General features: G+C 50.1%; 1 protein-coding gene across 2 annotated transcripts in view; it reads left to right on the top strand.

Annotated features, from left to right (window-relative positions):
* L3MBTL1 (L3MBTL histone methyl-lysine binding protein 1) overlaps window positions 1-16,088 on the top strand; it is a 31,502-nt gene extending 15,414 nt beyond the window's left edge. Inside the window, exons 10-19 of one of the 2 annotated variants that reach the window (XM_032606639.1) lie at window positions 1,076-1,152; window positions 1,716-1,801; window positions 1,986-2,096; window positions 2,574-2,688; window positions 3,482-3,581; window positions 3,763-3,960; window positions 4,051-4,100; window positions 7,869-8,026; window positions 8,458-8,520; window positions 13,802-16,088. In XM_032606639.1, coding sequence (XP_032462530.1) covers window positions 1,076-1,152; window positions 1,716-1,801; window positions 1,986-2,096; window positions 2,574-2,688; window positions 3,482-3,581; window positions 3,763-3,960; window positions 4,051-4,100; window positions 7,869-8,026; window positions 8,458-8,520; window positions 13,802-13,936 — 1,093 coding nt within the window. In that variant the 3' untranslated portion in view covers window positions 13,937-16,088. The remainder of the gene's footprint in view (window positions 1-1,075; window positions 1,153-1,715; window positions 1,802-1,985; window positions 2,097-2,573; window positions 2,689-3,481; window positions 3,582-3,762; window positions 3,961-4,050; window positions 4,101-7,868; window positions 8,027-8,457; window positions 8,521-13,801) is intronic. The other variant, XM_032606637.1, reaches the window with a different exon arrangement.
* The last annotated feature ends 7,930 nt before the right edge of the window (window positions 16,089-24,018 follow it).

The following is a 24,018-nucleotide window of genomic DNA, read 5'->3' as shown; positions in this document are numbered from 1 at the left end:
ACTGTTCTCCGTAGTGGCTATATCAATTTACATTCCCACCAACAGTGCAAGAGGGTTCCCTTTTCTCCACACCCTCTCCAGCATTTGTTGTAGTAGATTTTCTGTTGATGCCCATTCTAACTGGTGTGAGGTGATACCTCATTGTAGTTTTGATTTGCATTTCTCTAATAATTAGTGATGTTGAGCAGCTTTTCATGTGCCTCTTGGCCATCTGTATGTCTTCTTTGGAGAAATGTCTGTTTAGGTCTTCTGCCCGTTTTTGGATTGGGTTGTTTGTTTTTTTAATATTGAGCTGCATGAGCTGTTTATATATTTTGAGATTAATCCTTTGTCCATTGATTCATTTGCAAATATTTTCTCCCATTCTGAGGGTTTTTTTTTTTTGTCTTGTTCGTAGTTTCCTTTGCTTTGCAAAAGTTTTTAAGTTTCATTAGGTCCCATTTGTTTATTTTTGTTTTTATTTCCATTACTCTAGGAGGTGGATCAAAAAAGATCTTGCTGTGATTTATGTCAAGGAGTGTTCTTCCTATGTTTTCCTCTAAGAGTTTTATAGTGTCTGGTCTTACATTTAGGTCTCTAATCCATTTTGAGTTTATTTTTGTGTATGGTGTTAGGGAGCATTCTGATTTCATTCTTTTACATGTAGCTGTCCAGTTTTCCCAGCACCACTTATTGAAGAGACTGTCTTTTCTCCATTGTATATCCTTGCCTCCTTTGTCATAGATTAGTTGACCATAGGTGCGTGGGTTTATCTCTGGGCTTTCTATCCTGTTCCGTCGATCTATATTTCTGTTTTTGTGCCAATACCATATTGTCTTGATTACTGTAGCTTTGTAGTATAGTCTGAAGTCAGGAAGTCTGATTCCTCCCGCTCCATTTTTTCCCCTCAAGACTGCTTTGGCTATTCGGGGTCTTTTGTGTCTCCATACAAATTTTAAGATTTTTTGTTCTAGTTCTGTAAAAAATGCCACTGGTAATTTGATAGGGATTGCACTGAATCTGTAGATTGCTTTGGGTAGTAGAGTCATTTTCACAAGATTGATTCTTGGGACAGTGAATAATTCTTGCCTTTCAGGTGTGATCCCAGCAGCCCCTACATCCACCCGGTGGGTTGGTGCCAGAAGCAAGGAAAGCCCCTCACCCCTCCACAAGGTGACCCTGCAGCCTGAGCCAAGCCCCCCTCTCCCTGGTCCCCTACCAGTATCTCATTAGCTGGGTCTTTAGGGGGCAGGGAGAGGGGACAGATGTGGCCTGGAGCCTTAGCTTCTTTGCCTGGGAGTTGAGAACCCTCTGATCTTAGGAGAGGCCTGTCAAACCCTGACTCTGTTAAGGTTGAAGGGAAGAAAGTTAGTTGACCCCCCCCTCAGCAAGGGAGCAGGAGTCCAGAACAACGAAAGTGTATCCTTCCCTGTTGGGGTGTTACGCTGGCCCACACGCAGTAGGGGTTCAGATGGGACTGGGGCTGGAGCAACAGAGCCAAGGAGGGGGCTAGGGGCCAGGGTTCCCAGAAAGCCCTGTGAGCTGTGAGGTGGTGTGCTTGCTTCTGCCTGGCACCCCTCTGCCTCAGGAGCCCCCTGCAAGGAGCAGGCTGTGGTGATGCCAGGGGACTTCTCTGCACGGGCCTTTGTCCTTTCCATGCCCCTGGGCCTTCTTGGAGGGGAGAGCTCCCCCAGTACACCTGGGTGCCTAGACATTACGCTCATCCTCTCCTCCAGACTACCCAGACCCTGACAGCTTCTGTTGGGAGAAATATCTGGAAGAAACTGGGGCCTCTGCTGTGCCCGCCTGGGCCTTCAAGGTGGTGAGTCATCTCTCCCCGCCCCGAGCTGAGCTCGGGAAGGCGAGGAGCCCTCGGCCAGCCAGGATGGGGCCCTGGCCTACCCGCTTTGGCTGTGGTTTCCCCAGGCACAGCACCTGGGCTCCCCTCTTGGGGATTCAGCTCTGCTGAACTGGGCCTCAGCCTGAAGGCTGCTGTCCCCCCGCAGCGACCCCCGCACAGCTTCCTGGTCAACATGAAACTGGAGGCCGTGGACCGCAGGAACCCAGCCCTAATTCGTGTGGCCAGCGTGGAGGATGTTGAGGACCATCGGATAAAGGTGGCTCTGGGCTCCTTGGGCTGGCGGAGTGGACAGGCCAGTTGGGCAGGACTTCTGTAGGCTGGGTTGAGGTCAAGGGCATGGCATGAGCCAGACTTGAGGGAGGCTGTGCGTTGCAGGGAAGGGAGCTCTAAACCTGAGGCCGAAGATCTTGGGTCTCAGTCTGGCCTCATCTGTGACTTACTTTTGTGAGTCTGGACAAGTCACGTCCACTCTCTGAGCCTATAAAATGGGCCTAATAATCCTTGTCCTATCCAAGGATTGATGGGAGATACCACTAACTTAAAGGGTGAAACCCTTGGGAAGTGTGGTGGCCAAGACAGACTACTGTGGGGTGGGCCCCTTGGTTCTTCCAATCCAGGATCTTGCTTCTGACGGGCCCCAGGGATGGGGAGAGCCTCCTGGAGCCTGGAGGACCTCCTGGCTGAGCTGGGCTCCACAAGGAGCACCTGACCTCCAAGGGTCTTTCCTCCCCAGCTCCACTTTGATGGCTGGAGTCACGCCTATGACTTTTGGATCGATGCCGATCACCCTGACATCCACCCCGCGGGCTGGTGCTCCAAGACAGGGCATCCCCTGCAGCCTCCTCTCCGTGTGTACCCCTGGGGCCCTCTGACCCTCTCCTCCTGATGTCCGGCCCTGCCCCCGAGCTCTGGCACCCCTCCCCCTTCTATAGCATGCCCACAGTGAGCTCTGGGGTCCCTCATCCTCCCCACCTCAGGGGTCTTTGCTACACATAGCGGTGCCTCTGGCCTCCCCAGTTTGTGGGGTTTGGAGCCTGGAGGTGTGAAGGCCAAGCTCACTTGGGAGCATATGCTTAGGAGGTAGTTGTACCCCTGGGGAGTTCTCTCAGCGAATAGCAGAGCCACACCGAGCATGTGCTGTGTTTGCTAAGGCAGTGTGGCTCCCTAAATCGAATCCTGGTCCCCTCAGCAGGCAGGGGTTAGAGGTCACCCACATCTGTTTCACATGTGGCGTTGATTCTTCTTGATCGTTCTCTGCACATGGGCAGAGCCTAAAAAAGGTCACCAAAGTCTTGGGGGTAAAACTGAGAAACAAGAATAACATGAAAATCTGCCTGATGTGGCTTTCCGGGGCAGCTGTGCCCACACCGGCTCTGAGTTGCTCTCCCCAAGGGTTCTCCTCCTTTCAGAGAGTATGGCCTGCAGGTTTCCACAGAGTGTATGAGAGCCAAGCCCTCATTCCCCCAAGAGGGGCTGACATCCATATCCATCCAGGAAGTGGTGTCCCAGCCTGGTTCAGGGCCCCTTGCACCTGGGGAACTGGTTCCTAGTCAGGGAGCTGACCTTCCCTGCCCTGCATGACTCCTCTCCCAGCCCCGCCCCCACCGCCCTGTGCTGACCCTTTTCTTCCTGCCCCTCCAGGACCCAGAGAGCCCAGCTCAGCCTCCACTGGGGGCTGTCCCCCTCTCAGCTGTCGAAGCCTGCCACAGACCAGGACCTCCAAGTACAGCTTTCACCACCGGTGAGTGAAGGGCTCCTGCTAAGAGACCCTCGGGCATTGTTGCTCAGAGAGGGTCTGTTTTATACCCACTATGGGTGGCCGACCAGGGCCCACCCAGCCGCTCTCCTAATGGGGCCAGGGTTGGGAAGAGCTAAGTGGGAACTATCAGATTCAGCCCATCTTAAGCCTTCTTCTTCTCCAGAAAGTGCCCCACTCCTGGTTGTGATGGCTCTGGCCACGTCACAGGCAAGTTCACAGCCCACCACTGCCTCTCGGGCTGCCCACTGGCCGAGAGGAACCAGAGCCGGCTGAAGGCAGAGCTGTCCGACACGGAGGCCTTGGCCCGTAAGAGGAACCTCTCGGGCTTCTCCCTAAGGAAGAAGCCTCGCCATCACAGCCGGTGCGGAGGGCAAGGGTGCAGGGCCTCGAGTCCTCCTGGGCCAGGCCAGGCCCTGATTCCCTGCCATGGACCTGGTCCCTCTCTCTCCAGGATTGGACGCCCTCCAAAGTATCAGAAGATCCCACAGGAAGATTTCCCGAGTGAGTCCTGGGCCATTTATTCCTGTGTCCTCCGCCGCATTCACAATGAGTACTTAGTAATTGGTGGGAGGAGTCACCAGGGGTGCCCAGAGCCGGAGAAGCTGGCAGGCAGGCCACCTCTGCATTCGAGATACTTGGGGATACAGAGCAGTGGCAAGACCACAGGGTAGGGCCTTGAGCGACCTCGGATTCCAGCCCCTTTTCATCCCTGGTTTTGCTGTGATTTTCCAGGAAAGGCGCAGAGCCTCTCTGGACTTCTGGTTCACTGTAAGGTGGGATGATGCCTCCAGCTCTGCTTTTCTCAATCTAGGCTTCCAGGGAGGGAGGCCATGGCTGTCACTTTCTAGCTGTGTGGGCTTGAGCAACTTAGTTAACATCTCTGAGCTTCAGTTTCCTCATTTGAAAACATGAATAATATCTGCCTTTCTGGTGTCAATTACCTGAAATAACAGTGGCTACTTTGCTGTTTATTGAGCACCTACTATGGGCCCAGCACCATTTCAGATGCTTTACCTATACTGTTGCTGACTCTCACAAGTGGTCTGTAACATAGATGTCATTCTCTCCTGAGAGAAGAGGAGTGAGAGGTTGGTAGAGTGAGGTCATTTGCCCAAGGTCATTCGCCTCATAAGGGGCTGAGCTGGGCTTCAAACTCAGATCTGACTTCTCCTGCTATCGCTGCTGGTACAACAGACGTAAATTATCTGACCCACACGTCAGTTCACTTTTCCACCTCCTTTGTCTTAACTTGGCGGCAACAGCCAAGTACCACAGACTGGGTGGCTTCAACAGAAGTGTACTTTCTCACACTTCTGGAGGCTGGAGGCCCAAGCTCAAAGGATCAACAGGTTTGGTTTCTTCTGAGGCCTCTCTGCTTGGCGTACAGACAGCCACCTTCCTGCTTGTGTCCCACATGGTCTTTGCTCTATGCCTGTGTGTCCCCAGGGTCTCTCCATGTCTCCAAAATTCCTTTTCTTATAAGGATACCAGACAGATTGGATTAGGGTCCACCTTATCAGCCTCATTTTAACTTAATCACCTCTTTAAAGGCCCTTTCTCCAAATACAGTCGCATTCTGAGGTACTGGAGATTAGAGCTTTAACATATCAATTTTAAGGGGCATGGGACACAGCTCAAGCCCATGGCTCCAAGGGGAGGGACAAGGTGACCGAGCCCTCTACTGCATGATGAATTCATCTATATCTTCAGCCACCCGCATAGGTCCTGATACACAGCAGGGATGCTGGGGATCTTGTTTCAGTTGAGTTGAATGCGCATCATGTTTTTTGTTAGATAGATAATTTTTTTGGCCACGCCTGGGGGCACACGGGATCTTAGTTCCCCGACGAGGGATCGACCTGGGCCCCTTGCAGTGGAAGCACAGAGTCCTAACCACTGGACCACCAGGGAATTCCCTGAATGCACATCACTTTAAGGCAAGAAGAGACCTTGAGAAATCACCTGGATCAATGCACAATTTCTGGGCAGGACCCAGGCTATTCCAGTTCTTCAGGAACAGTCTCTGTAACCCGGGCAGTATTAGCACAGAGATTTAAAGCACAACCTCAAGGCAGACTGTCTTTTACATGCTGTGAGAGCTCGAGCAGAAGCCACGTCTCCGAGCCTCAGCTTCCTCATCTGTAAAATGCTAATAATAATAGTGCCAATCTTAAAAGGTGGTGAGAGGCTTAAATGAGGTGGTCCATGTGAAGTGCTCGATAACCTGCAGGAATCATTAGTCCTGATGTCTTGCCTCACTCCCTCTTGCTGCTGTTCCATACTGTTTCCTCTTGGTAGAAACAGAAGGCAATTCCCGCAGCCTCAGGCCTGAGTGAGGTGGGTCTTGGCCTGCCTCCCGGCCCTCAGAGTGGGGACTTTCAGAGATGGGACTGCCGTGGGCACCTCTTCTATCCCATCCTGGTACACCTTGTTGGCTTCCATGTTCTGACTGCCAGAGGGCTCTTGCCTACTGTGTTCATTCCAGAATTATCCTGAGAACTCTTCCCACAGACTGAGGCTGTGGCCCAGGTTGGACCGGGAAGGACTCACCCAAGGCCTGAAGCACTTCAGGGACAGGGTGGGGGACAGAGCCCAGGCCTCTGACCTCTGGGCAGAGCTCCCCATTCCACCAGCTGGCTCTCGCAGAGGGGACACTTGTCACTCTGGCTTTCGTTCCGGCGGAATCTTCTCACGCATCTGTGGGTAGACCTCCTCCCTGTGGGTTTGCTGGGAAACAGCTCCCTGGGGGAGACTGCCTGGAGAGGACAGGCCTCAGCTGTGCTCACTCTGTTCGCAGGGCCATTCACGCCCCATGAGTGTCAGCTGTTGGAAGGAATGAGGAAACAGCAGTGATTTCCTTACCCAACCAGTTTATTTACAGATGGAGAAACTGAGGCCCATGTTAAATGACCTGCCCAGGACTAAAGAGCAAGTTAGTAAGGAACTAACCCCATTTCCTGATTCTGAGTCCAGTTTGTGTTTTCTATTATATTGCATTAACCCCACTGTCCCCCTCACCGTGGTTCCCCTGCCTTTCCGCAGTGCCTATTCAGCACACCGTTATTAACCTCCAATAATAATAGTGCTATAGACTGAACGTCTGTATCCCCCCCAAATTCATATGTTGCAACCTAATCCCCAGTATCATGGTATATGGGGTGGGGCCTTTGGGAGATGATTAGGTCATGAGGATGGAGCCCTTGAGAATGGGATTAGTGCCCTTATAAGAGACCCCTTGCCCCTTCTGCCACGTGAAGACACAGTGAGAAGATGAAGTCCAAGCAGACAGCCACCAAGCCTGGCCAAAGAGGAAGCCAGGTAGAACAGGGTCACTCACCAAATCGAAGAGCCGCTTGGAGGCTGGAGTCGGGAGCCAGAGGTTCCAGGAACAGATCAGGAAGCAGAGGGACAGGCAGCATGCCTAGTTGGTCAGGGGTCACCCCAGATGTGCCTGAGTAGACCGGGGTCTGGTACGCAGAGAATAAAGTAGACCCAGCTGGGGACGCAGTGGGGAGGAGTGGAGCTTGAGACAGAGGCAGCAGGTAGCAGGTGCGTGTCAGGCTGGGCAGGCTGATCCTGATTCTCAAACAGGATCCCCCTGAGGCTGCAAGAATGGGGGCCCAAAAGGACTTAGGAAAAGGAGGACAAGCAGAATGGACTTTTTTTTTTTTTTGCGGTACGCGGGCCTCTCACTGTTGCGGCCTCTCCCGTTGTGGAGCACAGGCTCGGGACGCGCAGGCTCAGCGGCCGTGGCTCACGGGCCCAGCCGCTCCGTGGCATGTGGGATCTTCCCGGACCGGGGCATGAACCCGTGTCCCCTGCATCGGCAGGCGGACTCTCAACCACTGCGCCACCAGGGAAGCCCCAGAATGGACTTTTGATATCCGGGCTGAGGTTGCTTGGATGTTGGGGGCCATTTTGATGCAAGGTATCTAGTGGTGTTTCTGGGATGCTACAGCAGATCCAGGAGAGAAGAGCATCCTCGAAGGGCCCAGGGTGATGCAGCCTCAGAAGGTTGGGGGTGGGGTCATCCTACACAGTCTGTAACATGAGTAACCCACTTTACCCCAAGGGGCGAGCCCTGGATGAGGAGTCAGGAGATCCGGATCACCCTCTCGGCTCTGCAGGGCTATCCGAAAGGGGCCATGGTCCTGCCCGCTCTGCCAGCCAGTCTCTCAGGTGGCCTGGGGATGAGCGGGCTTCAGAGACCAGGTTAGCCTTCGGCCTTGGCCGCCAGCCTCTGCTTCTGCCTCTGCCTCTGCCTTCCAGCACTGACCACTGACGTCATGCACCAGTCCCTCTTCATGTCGGCCCTGTCGGCCCACCCCGACCGGTCACTGTCAGCGTGCTGGGAGCAGCACCGCAAGCTCCTACCAGGAGTGGCGGGCATCTCGGCCTCGACAGTCGCCAAGTGGACCATCAATGAGGTGAGGACCCCTCCCTCTTCCTCCTCCTCTGCTTTGCCCTCACCGCACCCTGGCAGGAGGGCTCAGGAAAGGCCCCTGTCGGGCAGAGGCCCACACTGCTCCTGACTCAACCTCCTGCGGTCCACGGTCCCTCCCAGCTGCTCAGTGGGGGCCTTGGGGGGGACTGAGGGACTGTCTGATAGGCCCATCCTAGTGCATGGGGAGGAGGGCGTGCTGCTAGTCTAGCAGGAGAGACAGGCTCAGGCCCGGGCCTCGGGAGCAAGGGGCCCCACCTCGCTCACTCAGCAGCACAGAGATGCAAGATCCTCTTAGGCTGATAAGAAAAAGCAACACTGCCATAGCCCAGGAGGCACCAAGGCCGGGTAGGCCGGCCTCCTCCCTCCTCTCCCAAGCCCCGTCGCCTTGGCAACACATCTTCTTTGGTTTCCAAGGTCTTCGGCTTTGTTCAGACCCTGACAGGTTGTGAGGACCAAGCACGGCTCTTCAAAGATGAGGTAAGGTGCAAAGCCCAGGGTGGGGACAGAGGAGGGTCACCATCGTTGAGATAGCAGGATGCAGGAGCCCTCCCCAGCACTGCCCCCAGCTAGAGAGGGCCCTCTGTCGTCCCACCTAGGGGGACCAGTCATAGTGACCCACGTCTCTGGGAAAAATCTGGTACACACCATGGCCCAGCTTGGGAACCAAACCCTCTGTTCAGACCGTCCTCAGGAAGGGAAACCATCCTGGAAACAGGATTCCATTCACAACAGAAATTGTGCTCTCTGCTCGAACTTCTGTTTTCCAAACTTAGCTTCCTCAATGGCAGTCAATTAAAGTGTATTTTCACTGGCACAGCCATTGCCATTTACTGCAAGCATCCTAACACACACTTAAAATTAAGACCCGAAAGCTTACCAAAGTTGAGAAGCAGTGAACCGTAGGTGAAAGACCACTAGTTTTGTGGACAGGTGGATTTGAATCCTAGTTCTGCTGGTTGGAGCTCTTTTGAGTCTGCATCTTCTCATCCGTGAGATAGAGGTGGGGAGTTCCCTGGTGGTCTAGTGGTTAGGATTTGGTGCTTTCACTGTCATGGCCCAGGATCAATCCCTGATTGGAGAACTGAGATCCCATAAGCCATGCAGCATGGCCAAAAAAATAGAGATAAAATGGGTGTAATAATGACTGCCTTGCAGGGCCATGTGAGCGCTGGAAATGATGAGTGGATCACTATACCAGAATGTCTAGTGTAACTATATCATCAGCATCTATATTATTATCTACCAATGCTGTAGAGTAATATACAAATCACATCACTATAGCCACATGCCTGATACAGGGAGAGCTCAATCCATGGTGTTTCTGGCTTTCAATGTGTAGTTGTCCTCAAATAAAGAGCTTTATCATGACTCGCCTAATTCGTAGAGTTTGAAATAGGAAGGGACCTTTCAGTTTGTTTAGGTCTTCCTTCCAAAGAATACACATACCCCCCTTAACCCAAGAGAGTGTGGTTTCAGCTCCCCATAGATGCCACCTCCAGGTCAGGTGCCCAGGAGAAAGAAGTATATTCCTCTTTCCCTGAAAGAATCTCTTTATCCAGGCCCAACACAGCCAGTTTCTTCATTGCCCCTTGGGTGGTGGCGCTCCCAAACTCCTCCCCACTCTGGGTGCTTGCCTTCTGGGTTGATGATCTTCTTATCAGAATGTGTCGATGCCCCAAGTTTCAGACGCCGTCTGACCAACACAGAACACACTGGGCTGCTGCTCCCCTGTGTGTCTGATGCTTTTGTTTTTAAAAAGACTTTGTTTTTTTTTAGAGCAGTTTTAGGTTCAAGGAAAATTGAGAGGAAGGTACAGAGAGTTCCCACGTACCGCCTGCCCCCTGCACATGCACAACCTCCCCCATTGTCAGCATCCCCACCAGAGTGGGACCTTTGTTACAACCTATGAACTGACACCTAGATGTTTTGTTTTCTTAATGGAGGTAAAATATGCACGGAGTGAAATGCACACATCTTAAAAGTTCTACAAGTTTTGTGAACTGTGCACACCCCGAGCCCAACATGTCAATCCAGATATAAAACATTTCCATCACACCGGAAAGTTCTTTCCTGGCCCCTTTCGTCAGCTCTCATAGGCAACCACTGTTCTCATTTCTAGCGCCATAAATTAGTTTTACCTGTCCTTGAACTTCACATAAGTGGAATCATACAGCACGTACTCGTTTGCATCTGTCTCTCTTCAGTGTAATGTTTTGCAGGTTCATGCATGTTATGGTGTACACCAGCAATTAGCTCCTTTTTATTTCTGAGAAGTGCTCTGTTTTATGAAAATCCCACAGTTCTGTTAGTGGGCATTGGCATTGTTTTCTCCGTCTCCAGATTTGAACCCTATGTTTTTGTTGGCAAAACTTAAGTTTGCACTAGCTTTATTACAGCCACATCACACCAGTTTGGAGCTCATCAAAGTCCCCCAAGTGCCTTTTCTGTCAATTATCTATTATAGTCTAACCAAATTTTCCAGTGTGTTCCTTGTACCACTGGGGGTTTTTTTTTTGTTTTTTTTTTTAGCCTAATGTAAAACTTTACATTTATCCCTATTAAATGTTCTCTCGTTGGTTTCATAGTCTCATTGTTTTAAATCTTGATTCTGTCATCTCTGATATTCATAGGGCTTTCCAGCCTCACACAACTTGTACATTTGAAAGCTAAGCTTTCTGTGTCTTCCACCAAGTCTTCACCGCATGTGTTTAATGAGACAGAGCAGAAGCACGTGACACCCATTAGAGATCTTCCTGTAGGTGAGAGCAGGTCACAAATCAACGCTCTTTGAGTGCAGTGGTTTAGCCAGCTGTGGAATCACCCCAGAGTTTGATCCTTGGGCATCCTCCCCTTTTTAGGAAAAGGTCTATCTCTCCCAGGAACATCTGCTGTGTATCTCAGTTCAGCATGATCTGTGAAACAAAAAAGCAATGGCAAAAGCGGGGAAGGTGTGCTGGTGGCCCACGGGCATCACATAGAGTCTCAGGGTGGAGGAGGACCTTTGCAGGGTCTGAGGATTACCTTCTCCGGGATCTGGTCCATGTCATCCACGGTCCAGGGAGGACCGTGCTCCAAGGAATGGGCTTTCTCTGGCTGAACTGATGATTTCAGGGACATGAGTCAGGATTCTTTCCAGCCAAGACACAGACCGTTCATTAGAGGGATGCTTCATGAGTGAGAAATTAGAGCATATCGGATAGATGGTCTTAGGGGTAGTCTGTTCAGTCTGGTGGCTGGCACTGATGGGCCTAAGAAAAGTCTGCCCAGTCCTCCCTTTGTCACCTTTATTGTAGCTCTCATGTATTTGTTTAATTTACTCGGCAAATAATTATTGAAGTCTGCTGTGTGCCTGGCCCAGCGTCATGTGATGAGGACAAATTCCTTAGTCTTTCTGCCTCAGTTTCCTCACCTGTAAAATGGGGGTAATTAATACTGGTACTGCTTCAGAGGGGTGTTGTGAGAATTATTAAATCAGTTAATATACGAAAAGTGTTTAAGAACAGTGTTGGCCATATAAGAAACACCATAGAAGTGTTTTGTTTGCCATGATTCTTAAGGAGGGAGCATAGGAGGGATGATACCTTTTCAAAAAAGGGGTCCCAGTACCCAGAGGAGGGGATTCTTCAGGCCAAATGGTGGGACCAGGAGCCACATGGCCCTCCTGCCCAGAGGCTCCGCAGCCCAGCCAGGCCCACCCGCTAAGAGAAAAGGCCCTTGTGCTCACCATACCCCACCCCTAGCCCCATCTCCCGCCCTGGCTGTCAGCATCTCTTTCCCTCCTCCACAATGGGCTTCTCCCCTCCCTCTCCCTACCCATCTCCCTATCCCAGAGAATTAACGATTATTTGCTTCACCTTTTTTTTTTTTTTTTTTTTTTTTTTTGCGGTACGCGGGCCTCTCACTGTTATGGCCTCTCCCGTTGCGGAGCACAGGTTCCGGACGCGCAGGCTCAGCGGCCATGGCTCACGGGCCCAGCCGCTTCGCGGCATGTGGGATCCTCCCTGACCGAGGCACGAACCTGTGTCCCCTGCATCGGCAGGCAGACTCTCAACCACTGCGCCACCAGGGAAGCCCTGCTTCACCTATTTTTAGATGAAGCAGGGTTTTTTTGTTTTTTTTTAAGAAAGGTTATTTTATTTATTTATTTAGGGCTGCATTGGGTCTTTGTTGCTGCGCGCGGGCTTTCTCTAGTTGCGGCGAGCGGGGACTGCTCTTCGTTGCGGTGCGCGGGCTTCTCATCGCGGTGGCTTCTCTTGTTGTGGAGCACGGGCTCCAGGCTCACGGGCTTCAGTAGTTGTGGCTTGTGGGCTTAGTTGCTCCGCGGCACGTGGGATCCTCCCGGACCAGGGCTCGAAGCCATGTCCCCTGCATTGGCAGGCGGATTCTTAACCACTGCGCCACCAGGGAAGTCCCAGATGAAGTAGTTTTTTTTTTTTTTTTTTGATAAATTTATTTATTTATTTTTGGCTGTGTTGGGTCTTCGTTTCTGTGCGAGGGCTTTCTCCAATTGCGGCGAGTGGGGGCCGCTCTTCATCGCGGTGCGCGGGCCTCTCACTGTCGCGGCCTCTCTTGTTGAGGAGCACAGGCTCCAGATGCGCAGGCTCAGTTGTGGCTCACGGGCCTAGTTGCTCCGCGGCACGTGGGATCTTCCCAGACCAGGGCTCGAACCCGTGTCCCCTGCATCAGCAGGCAGATTCTCAACCACTGCGCCACCAGGGAAGCCCCAGATGAAGTAGTTTTAAGCAGATAATGGCCATCATGACATTTCACCCCTGAGTACTTCAGCACGCATCTCTAAAAACTAAGGTCTTTCTCCGCACAACCACAACCTTGTTATCCCACTGAACAAGTGGACAGTAGCTCCTTTATATCACCTAATACCCAGCCTGTACTCAAATTTCTCTGCTTGTGCCCAGAGTATCTTTTGCAGTTGGTGTTTTTGAGCCAGGACCCAAGCAAGGTCCGCACAGTTGGTTTGGGTTGTTATGTCTCTTAAATATCTTCTATTCTAGAATAGTTTCCTCTCCTTTTTTAAATTTTTTTGTGTGTGTGTGACATTGGAAACAGTCTTGGTGAATGTGAACTTCTAGATCTGTCTCACTGCTTCCTCGTGGTGTCGTTTAACTAGGTCCACTCTCCCCTGTGTTTCTTATAAACTGGATGTCAGGTGCAGAGGTTGGTTAGATTCAGATTTAATCTCTCTTTTTCTCTCTTCCTCTCTTCCTTCCCCGCTGCCCCTTCCTTCTCAGGAATAGCTCATAGGTAACATGGTAGCGCTCAGCCTGCAGCACGTGGGAATGCCCTCGGTGTCTGCTTATTTACTATTCGCAGTGCCAAGATTGACCCTTATGTGGGCACAGCAACAGCAGGTATTTTGAAGCCACTGTCAGTGAGGACTCAGAGGACATTATGTAAACACATACTGAAATCCAGACCAGCCAGAAGAAAGAGACAGAGCTAGAGCACGTGTGCGTGCGTGTGTGTGTGTGTGTGTGTGTGTCTGTGTGTCTCTGTGTGGACGTGGGGAAACCAGTGGATATCTTTCTTTCCTTCTCTCTCCCCATTGCTGTCTTCCTTTTTTCCTTCCTCCCTCCCTTGTCCTTTCTCCTCCCTCTCCCCCTCCCTCCTGTTTCCCTTCCCCCCATCTGTCCTTTACTCCTATTTTCTTTCTCCCTCTCCACTCCCCACACACACCCCCTCCTTCCCCGTGACCCTCTCCACCTTCTCCGCTTTCCACCTCCCTCCCGCAACTCCTCAGATGATTGACGGCGAGGCCTTCCTTTTGCTGACACAGGCGGACATTGTGAAGATCATGAGTGTCAAGCTGGGCCCAGCCTTGAAGATCTATAACGCCATTCTCATGTTCAAAAACGCCGACGACACCTTAAAGTGACCGGCTCAGGGCTGGTCTCTTAATTTATCTCCCTCTGCAGCTGCTGCTTCCTTCCCGGCTCGAGTTCCTCACATCCCATCCGTGCCCCTGCCACCCTCTGTCCCTTACAGGGGTGGTCCTTCTCTCCGGGGCTGCCTTGTACAAGGTCCAGGGAAGCAGAGGAGCCCTGGGGAGGATGGAGTCCTAGCCCCCGAGCCCTAGAGCTCATCTGCCACCGGGCACACCGGTGAGGGTGAGACTGGGCGGGGGGAGCGCCACTGATGGAGAAGTTTGAAGGTGCCCCACCCATGGCGGCCCCGCATCTCCAGCGACTTGTTTCATCACCAAAGGGTCTTTCTCTCAGCCGTTAAGAACAGTCTGGTAGAACAGGAGTCCTCCAATCTGAGGCCCTTTTCTCTTTGGCATCTCTCTGCGCTCTTGCTTCCTTTCCTCCTATCAGGAAGTGACCCTGCCGAAAATGTATTTATTCAAAAAGACACCTCCCCTCTGTCTGTCTGCTGGTTTTGCTGCCCACATTCTGCTGTCTGGTTTCCTGGGCGCGGCCCAGCCAGACCCCGCTGGCTCTTCCCCCTTAGACGGGTGAGCCCCAGAGATATGTCTTCATAGGATCCATTGGGAGGCTTTGACTGCCTTTCTCTCTTTTTTGCCTGGAAGTGGGGGATTCTGAGCCAGGATGCCTTCTTCAACACGCCCAATTCTGGACCACATGGTATTTTAGTGTCCCATGCCCTGTCCTGTTTCCAGTAGAGCGGGTGGTTAGAACCTGTTTAACTTCTGTAGCAGAGGTTAAGGTTCTACGATGTCCCCCTTACACCCCTTCTGTGTCAAGTGTGGAGAAGAGGCACCCTGGCTGGCTAGGTGGCTGAGGCCAGCCCTAGGGCACATCATATAACCTCGGGCCTTGGGCCAGCAGGGCAGTCCGGCAGGCATGGTGGCTTTCAAAGCTGGGTATAGCATCCTTCTTTGCAGCCATGGGTCTCAGCCAACGTGTTGCCTGGGGGGTGAGGGCCCTATGCCTGCCAGGCCTCCTGCCGTGGGCATGTAGCATGCTACCTGGCACATACGCCCCATGGCATCACAATCAACCTGTCCCTTAAATGTCTTGCTCTTGGGGAGTCTTACAAACACCCCTTGAAGTTGGGAGTTGCGAAGAAGGTGAATTCTATCTTCGATGTCTCCATGTCCCTTAAGCCTCTCTTACCACTCTCCATCTGTCTTGCACTGCCAGCCAGGTGCCTGCCAGGGCTCTGGGACTTTGACCTTTCTGTCCAGGAGGGGGCCTAGCCTCTGCTGAGCCACTGCCAAACCCGCCTCCCAGCCTACAGGGGCGGGGCAGAGGCCACGGCAAGAGCCAGCCCCACACATGGAGGTGCGGAGCCACCGCCAAGCTCCTGTGGAGCCAGGGGCCTTCCCCAGACCCCTCCTGTCCATCATGTGATGTGTACGTGCGGGTGCGTGTAGGGCACTCTTGGAAGTGTTTGACAGGGTGCAGGTGTGAGCCTTGGTGCTGGGAAAATGTCAAGGGCTATTATTGTTAAAATATGAAGCTTTATCTTTGGGAAACCCAAAGCTCTGTTGAGTTCCTGCCCCAGTCCAGGAGGGAACCTTCTCTCACAGAGGCAGATTGGCCAGGGCAGCCATTCAACTCCCCCAGCTGAGCTGCCGCAGGGCCGCAGACGGTCCTCAGAGGCCCTACCTTCCTGGGAGGGCTCGGCCAGGCCCTGCCTCGGGCTGGGGGTTGGATTTACAGAGGCTTGGGGCCCCCTTGGCCAGGAGTAAGGTGGAGCAAGCTGAGCCTCTCTCTCTTGGTTGCTTGGGTGGCAGTAAATCCCACCAGCTCCGTGGCCTCGTCTGCTCCTTGTGAAACTGGGGAGAGATGCTCGTTGACTCTGGTGTGAGGAGAAGACAGCAAGTACACACAGCTGTGCTGTGGGGCCTCTCCGCTTCTAAGGAGTGCCGCTGGGACGGCTGTGCCATGTGGGTCTGTCCACCACCATCCTAATACTTGTCTACAGGAGAGACAGGATGGACCAAGGGCCTCGGAGAAAAGGGCCCCCAGGCCTCCGAACTTGGAGGCCTCAGCACTGTCTGCGCCAACATCAAACTCTGGAAAGAAACCAAATCATAAAAAAGGGGGAAAGAAATCTGCCTTCCGTCGACCCCGCTGCCGCTTCACCCCTATCCCTTCCCCAATGAGATCATTGCACCTTGACCTGGGCACGTGCGGTGAGGGGTGAGGGGAGGGAGTTGGCACCGCTGCCCTGTGCCCTCCGCCCTGCTCTCCAGCGGCAGGAACCACATACCCTTTGGCCCCGGCAGCCTCTCCCAGCCCTTGCCCAGCCCCGGCCTAGGGCAGTGAGACGCTTTCTGTTTAATTTATGAAGCAGAGAGAATGATCCCAGAGTTCAAAAATGAAGCCTGTTTGCACTTTCATTCACATGCACTTTGGTGGAGTTAATGTTTTTTGTACTTGCCTCACGAGAGAGAGAGAGAGAGAGAGAGAGAGAGAGAGAGAGAGAGAGAGAGAGAGAGAGCGCGTGTTCGTGTGTGCACGCATATGTGCGTGTTCTTTAAGAGAATCCTCTGGTTAAAGATTATGTCACTCTTGACTCTTGAGAGAGAAAAAGTGACAAACAAAATGTGGTGTATTTTGTCAGTGTATTGAAACAACATAAATAAACCTGAAGAACGGGATGATTTGCTCTGAGTCTGCTTCTCTTTTCATGATCCAACATCCAGAAAACACAAGATGAATATTTTGCCATCACTGAAGAGAATAAAGCATTCTGTTTGCTGTTAGGGGTCCTAAAGAGCCTGATTTTTATTCTATTTTAAAGATAAAAAACAAAGGATAAAGATAAATGGGTATACTTGTCAACACTGAGAAATGTAAACAATGGAAACCCCCTGAAAACAGTGTGAAAATGGCCTGATCCTTGACAGTTTATAAGTGGTCAAGGGCAGAAAATTCAATGAAGCCTCTGGTTTTTAAAATAACCTCAAATTTTGGGGTGTGGAAATGTCAAACTGAACAGTTAGAATTTGTTAAGGTTCCCAGAGATAGTATGAGCTGATGGGAAAGTGGCAGAAAAATTCAATCACATCAACGCCTTTCTGTCAGCATCCTTAATTCCTCTGCCCCACTGCTTTAGCCAGACTGCTTGGCTAGAATACCAGCCATGGAGCTGTCCAAGAGCCCATCTTCTCCACACCTTAACCAGGAACTTACCTTACCGAGTCGATTTGTGCCATGGTTGACTGATGATCTCTGGCTTCAGTGTCAACCCTTAGGGCTGCCCAGGAAGCAGCTGGAATTTGGAGGGCGGGTGGTGGATTAGGTTTGACTTCCCTTTTCATGCTCCTCAAACCTCCTACCCCATCACCTTCCTACTTGTCTCAATAGATGTCCTCACCATCTATGTCACAGAGAAAATGGGGGTCCTCAGAAGGAATACCCCACCTTCCAGCCACCTCATCTTCCAGTCCCCTCCTACCTACATCCATCCTTCCTTCTTTCCTGCTATCATAGCGCAATAATTGATCCTTCCATTTGTCCAAAGTTAATCGTCTACCAGCCATGGCTGCTATAAAAGGAAAAGAGGGGCTTCCCTGGTGGCGCAGTGGTTGAGAGTCCGCCTGCCGATGCAGGGGACGCGGGTTCGTGCGCCGGTCCGGGAAGCGGCTGGGCCCGTGAGACGGCTGCTGAGCCTGCGCGTCCGGAGCCTGTGCTCCGCAACGGGAGAGGCCGCAACAGTGAGAGGCCCGCAAAAAAAAAAAAAAAAAAGGAAAAGAAACATTGAGTGATGAGTAGGGACTTTTGGAAATTTCAAATGTGATTGCAGAGATAATTCAATACAAGTGTTGAAAGATAAAGTTGATATTGCCGCAAAAGTGGAATAAAAAAAGAGATGAAAATGGGAAAGAATAAGAAAATTAGAGGACTAACTAGAAGTCCAATATACAACTAACAGGAATGCCATTAAGAGAGAACAGAGAAAACAAATTATATGAAACAAAAACAAACTTAAAAAAAAAAAAGGAAATTTCACAGAGAGACAAATTAAAAAATCACACTGAATGCCCAGCACAATGGATGTAAAAGGAATGATACCAAGCCTCATTACAGTGAGATGTCAGAATAATGAGAACAAAGAGAAGATCTAAAAGCTTCCAGCGGGAATAAGACAGGTCACATCGAAAGGAACATGAATTACAGTAGCACTGAACGTCTCAATAGCTATGCTGGAAGCAAGAGAAAGGAGCAATGTCTTCACAATTCCAAAGGAAAATTATTTCTACCCTAGAATTCTGTACCCAGCCAAGCTATCGGTCAAATATGAAAGCAGAACATTTTCAAACGTACAAGGTTTCAAACTTTTACCTCCTATGCACCTTCCCTCAGGAAGCCACCGGAGGGTGTGTTCCATCAAAATGAGAGAGTATATAAAAAAGGAGGAAGATCCCAGGAATGCAAGGATATGTCTTTTCAACATAAGAAAACCAATCTATATAATAGGCCACCTTACTAGAATGAAGGGGGAAAACATATGATCATCTGAATTGATGCAGAAAAGGCATTTGACAAAAATCCAACACCTTTTCACAATAAAAACTGTCAGAAAACTAAGAATAGAAGGGAACCTCCTCAACATGACAAATGGAAAGAATTAATATTCGTGGGTAGGAAGACAATATTGTTAAGATGTCAATACTACCCAAAGTGACCTATAGGGTCGGTGCAAACCCTATCAAAATTCCAATGGCCTTTTTTGCAGGAATGTAACATCTGATTCTTATGTTTGTATGGAATTGCGAGGAGCTCCCAAAAGCCAAAACAATCTTGAAAAGGAACAAAGTTGGAGGACTCACACTTTGTGATTTCAAAACTGACGGCAAAGATAATGTAATCAACATGTATGATACTGACATAAAGGCAGACCTAACGGCCAATTGCATAGAACTGTGAGTCCAGAAATAAACCCATATATTTATGGCCAATTGATATTTTTAATAAATTTATTTATTTTATTTATTTTTATTTTTGGCTGTGTTGGGTCTTCGTTGCTGCATGTGGGCTTTCTCTAGTTGCAGCGTGCAGGCTTTCTCTACTTGCAGCACGCGGGGGCTACTCTTCGTTGCAGTGCGCGGGCTTCTCATTGCAGTGGCTTCTCTTGTTGCGGAGCATGGGCTCTAGGCATGCAGGCTCAGTAGTTGTGGCGCACGGGCTTAGTTCCTCCGCAGTATGTGGGATCTTCCCGGACCAGGGCTCAAACCAATGTCCCCTGCATCGGCAGGCGGATTCTTAACCACAGCGCCACCACGGAAGCCCCAGCCAATTGATTTTTGATGAGTGTCAGGTCCATTCAATAAGGATAAGAACAGGACAATAGGATTTCCACATGTGAAAAAAGTGAAGTTCGATGCCTACCTTACACTATACAAAAAATGAACTCAAAATGGATCGATGACCCAAATGTAAGAGCTAAAACCATAAAACCCTTAGAAGAAAACATAGAGGTAAATCTTTATGACCTTGGAATTGACAATGGATTCTAGATGTGACACGAAAAGTACAAGCAACAAAAGAAAAAAAAATAGATAAGTTGAACTTCATCAAAATTAAAAACTTTGGGGACTTACCTGGTGGCACAGTGGTTAAGAATCTGCCTGCCAATGCAGGAGACAGGTTCGAGCCCTGCTCCGGGAAGATCCCACATGCTGCGGAGCAACTAAGCCCGTGTGCCACAACTCCTGAGCCTGCGCTCTAGAGCCCACGAGCCACAACTCCTGAAGCCCGCGTGCCTATAGCCCGTGCTCTGCAACAAAAGAAGCCACTGCAATAAGCCTGCACAGCACAACAAAGAGTAGCCCCTGCTCGCCGCAACTAGAGGAAGCCCGTGCACAGCAACGAAGACCCAACACAGCCAAAAATAAATAAATAAATAAATTTATTTTTAAAAATGAAAACCTTTTGTCTATCAAAGGACATTATCAAAAATGTGAGAAGAAAACCTGCAGGGAGAGAATAGGTGCAAATTTTATATCTGACAATAGTTTAATATCCAGAATATATAAAGAATTCCTAAAACTAAACAACAAAAAGACAAGCGACCCAAATAAAAAGTGGCAGAGGACTTGACTAGACATTTCTCCAAAGAAGATACATTGACACAAATGGCTAATAAACACATGGGAAGATGATCAACATCATTAGTCATTGGAAAAATGCAAATCAAAACCACAATGAGAGGGCTTCCCTGGTGGCGCAGTGGTTGAGAGTCCGCCTGCTGATGCAGGGGATGCGGGTTCGTGCCCTGGTCCGGGAAGATCCCACATGCCGCAGAGCGGCTGGGCCCGTGAGCCATGGCCGCTGAGCCTGCGCGTCCAGAGCCTGTGCTCCGCAATGGGAGAGGCCACGACAGTGAGAGGCCCACGTACAGCGGGAAAAAAGAAAAAGAAAAAAACCACAATGAGATACCATGTCACATTCACTAGGATGCCTTAATCGAAAAAAAAAAAAGAAAAATAATAATTGTTGGCAAGGATGTGGAGAAACTGCTGGTCAGAATGTAAAGTGATGCAGCCACCATGAAAATTTTGGCTCTTCAAGGAGAAGTTTGGTTCCTCAGAAAGCTAAATATAGAATTACCATATTACCCAGCAATTTCACTCCTAAGTATATACACCTAAAAGATGTGAAAATGGATTATTTGTATGCCAGTGTTCATTGAAGCATTATTCACAATGGCCAAAAGGTAGAAACAACCCAAGTGTCCACTGATAGATGAATAGGTAGACAAAATATAGATGAATAGGTAGACAAAAACTGGTATATCCATCCATACAATGGAATATTATTCAACCATAAAATGGAATAAGCAACATGGATGAACATTTTGCTAAGTGATATAAGCCAGGTACAAAAGGACAAATATTGTATGATTCCACTTATATGAAGTATCTAGAATAGGCAATAGAGACAGAAAGTAGATTAGAGGTTACCAGGGGCTGTGGTGAAGGGGGAAGTGGGAGTTACTGCTTAATAGCTACAGAGTTTCTCTTTGGGTGATGAAAAAGTTTTGGAAATAGATAATGAAGGTGGTTGTACAACACTGAAAGAACTTAATAGTACTGAATTGTCCACTTCATAATGGTTAAAATGGCAAATTTTATTTATATAGATTTGACCACAATTTTAAAGATTAAAAAAAAAAGAGGACACACAGAGAGAAAAATAAATACCATATGCTAACACATATATATGGAATCTAAAAAAAAAAAAAAAAAAGGTTCTGAAGAACCTAGGGGCAGGACAGGAATAAAGACGCAGACGTAGAGAGTGGACTTGAGGACACAGGGAGGGGGAAGGGTAAGCTGGGACAAAGTGAGAGAGTGGCATGGACATATATACACTACCAAATGTAAAGTAGATAGCTAGTGGGAAGCAGCCGCATAGCACAGGGAGATCAGCTCGGTGCTTTGTGACCACCTAGAGGGGTGGGATAGGGAGGGTGGGAGGGAGACGCAAGAGGGAGGAGATCTGGGGATATATGTAAATGTCTAGCTGATTCACTTTGTTACACAGCAGAAACTAACACAGCATTGTAAAGCAATTATACTCCAATAAAGGTGTTAAAAAAAGAAAAAGAAAAAGAAGGAAGCCACTTGAGAATTTCTAAAAGTGACAGATGGAGGAATCACAGTATAATCATGCTACTTAGACACGTGGACGTGATTTTACCAAAGGAAGCAGCTAAAGTGCGTTCCTTGTTGGTGAGGAATGAGACAAGGAACTGAAGTTTTTCATTATCCACCTCATAGTCCAGCTTGATTTTTAAAATTTTGTACATTTATCACTTTCTAAAAATCTTTTTTCCTAAGAGAAAACTAGGGAGCTCATCTCTGGCCTGTGTGTGAACGATGTTGGCCCAAGCGTCCTGTGCCCAGCCCACTTGGGTAACAGGTTTTTCAGTCCAATGCCTGTTATTCCCTCGGCCTATGGATGAATCTGCAGGTGTGAGGGGGTGTGTGCAAGTGTAGGGTATTTGGTGGGAGTAGGGACAGGGGACCAGATAAAGCACAGAAAAGTGGGCTGAGGAATGTCAAGGTGGAGGGAATATTCACGGAGGTGGGTTCCTATTGGTTCAGGCTCTCGTTTCCCCTTCTCATCCCTGAGAACAAACCTTTGACCTTCACACCCAAACTACAGAATCCAGCCAGCTGAGAGAGAAGAGACAGGGAGATTGGAAGGGGAAAGAAGAAGGAAGATGAAGATGGGAAGGGATTGCCTTACTGCAGTGGCATCAGGGTAGGGGTGGCCTTGGCTATTTTCTGCAGTATTTTGAGGGGAATGGGCAAGTTTAAGCACTGCCGATGGCCATGTCAGTTGGTACAGCTCGTTACAGTAATTTGGTAGATAGGTCAAAATTAACCCAGCATTCCCACTTGCAGGAGTTTATCAGACAGAAACGCTTGCCCAAGGTCACAGGATATTAACACAAAGATGTTCTCTGCGCCCCGCTGAGAATTACTGTGATTTTGGTAACAGTTTGAATGTCCATCAGCAAAGGAACAGTGAATAGGAAATATGAATGGGAAATTAATCCCACAATATGCAATGTGATACAGATGTTTTTTAAAATGTTGTATGTGTTGACATGGAAAGCTGTGTGTGAGGGGAAGAAAGTGAGTTGCTGAACAATATGTATAGTACGGCGCATTTTTCTGGGGGGAAAATGGATGCGATATGTAGCTGAGGGCGCAGACAAAAGTCTGGAAGGAGAATCACCGTTTTGTTAACAGCAGTTACCCCTGGCAATGAGATTGAAGGTGGGTTGGAGGAGAAGCTTTCACTGTTTATTTCAAAGTCTTCGGTATGTTGGAATTCTTCCCTACAGTTTATGCAACACCATTATGTGGGTTGTTGTTTTTTTTTTAACTGGCTTTGCGAGTGTGTGGGAGGAGGGATGTAGGGGAGGAGGAGCTTGGCAGAGCAGGCGCAGCTCTGTCCGGAAAGGGGCAGGACCCGGGGCTCTGCCCTGGTTTGCTTGGTGCCCTTGGCCAGCCACCACTTCTCTCGGGGCAGGACCCAGACACCTGCCGCTGTGTGTTGGCGGAGGCTGGGAATGAGGTGTGCAGGGTTCCTCCAGAGCACATTAGAGCAGCCAGTTTCTAAGGCACTGGGAAATTGTTGACATTTTAATAAAAAAGCAGCGAAGGAGGCAGCATGGCAGTCAGACTCTTGAGTTGCCTGCTAAGAAGGGGGCACTGGGCGGAGGTTTTCTCAACTGTCCAGCAGGCCAGGCCCTACGCCTTCCCTGAGTTAGAACCCTTGGTCTGGGCAGCTTCAGATCAAGCAGGAGAAAACCTGGGGCGAGCTGAGCCCTGGTGCCTGAGCCTCAGTTCTCCAAAAAGCCGAGCGGGGCACGGGTCTCAGCTCAGCCATGGTTCTCCTCCCAGGACGGTGCCCAGGCAGTGCAAGACCAGGTGAGCTCTGTGCCCCGGCTCTGGCTCAACACAAGAGACTGCCAAAGGTATCAGGTGATGAGGTTGGCTCCGGAGGGAATGAGCTGCCCCTCCCTCGATGGATCCACGATTGGGCTAATCCCAGAGGCGGGTGGTCCCCATCAGGGAGGCTGTGCAAGACAAGCCCTTTCAATGGTCAGTTCTCCAGGCTCTAAGACAAAGGGAAAGTGACTCCGCTGATGGAATCAGGGAAGGCTATGTGGGAGAATCAGCATCTGAGCTGGAATTGGAGGTGGGGTTCGGTGGAGGGGGGCGGAGGGAAGATTTCAGATAGTGAAATGTGACAGTGTTAAAGGGACTTCAGAGCGCCTCCCTGTAAGGCAGAACACACACTGTCATCACCGATTCACATGAGGCTCAGGGAGCTGGAGTCGCTTGCCCAAGGTCACACAACTTAAGCTGTGCTGTACCTTTTTCAAAAGGGTCCCCAGGGCAGGGCCCCGTGGAGGAGCCAGTGGGAGCAGCCAGCATCGTGATTCAGGTCCAGCGGTTAATTAGTAACTGGAAAGCCCTCCCAGCCGGTTCCCAGCCAGCCAGCAGGGCTGGGAGGTTGAACT

Source organism: Phocoena sinus, chromosome 15 (assembly GCF_008692025.1).
Source record: "Phocoena sinus isolate mPhoSin1 chromosome 15, mPhoSin1.pri, whole genome shotgun sequence".
Classification (NCBI taxonomy): Eukaryota; Metazoa; Chordata; class Mammalia; order Artiodactyla; family Phocoenidae; genus Phocoena; species Phocoena sinus.
Note: the sequence above shows the minus strand (reverse complement) of the source record. Positions and strands in the feature narration are given on the sequence as shown.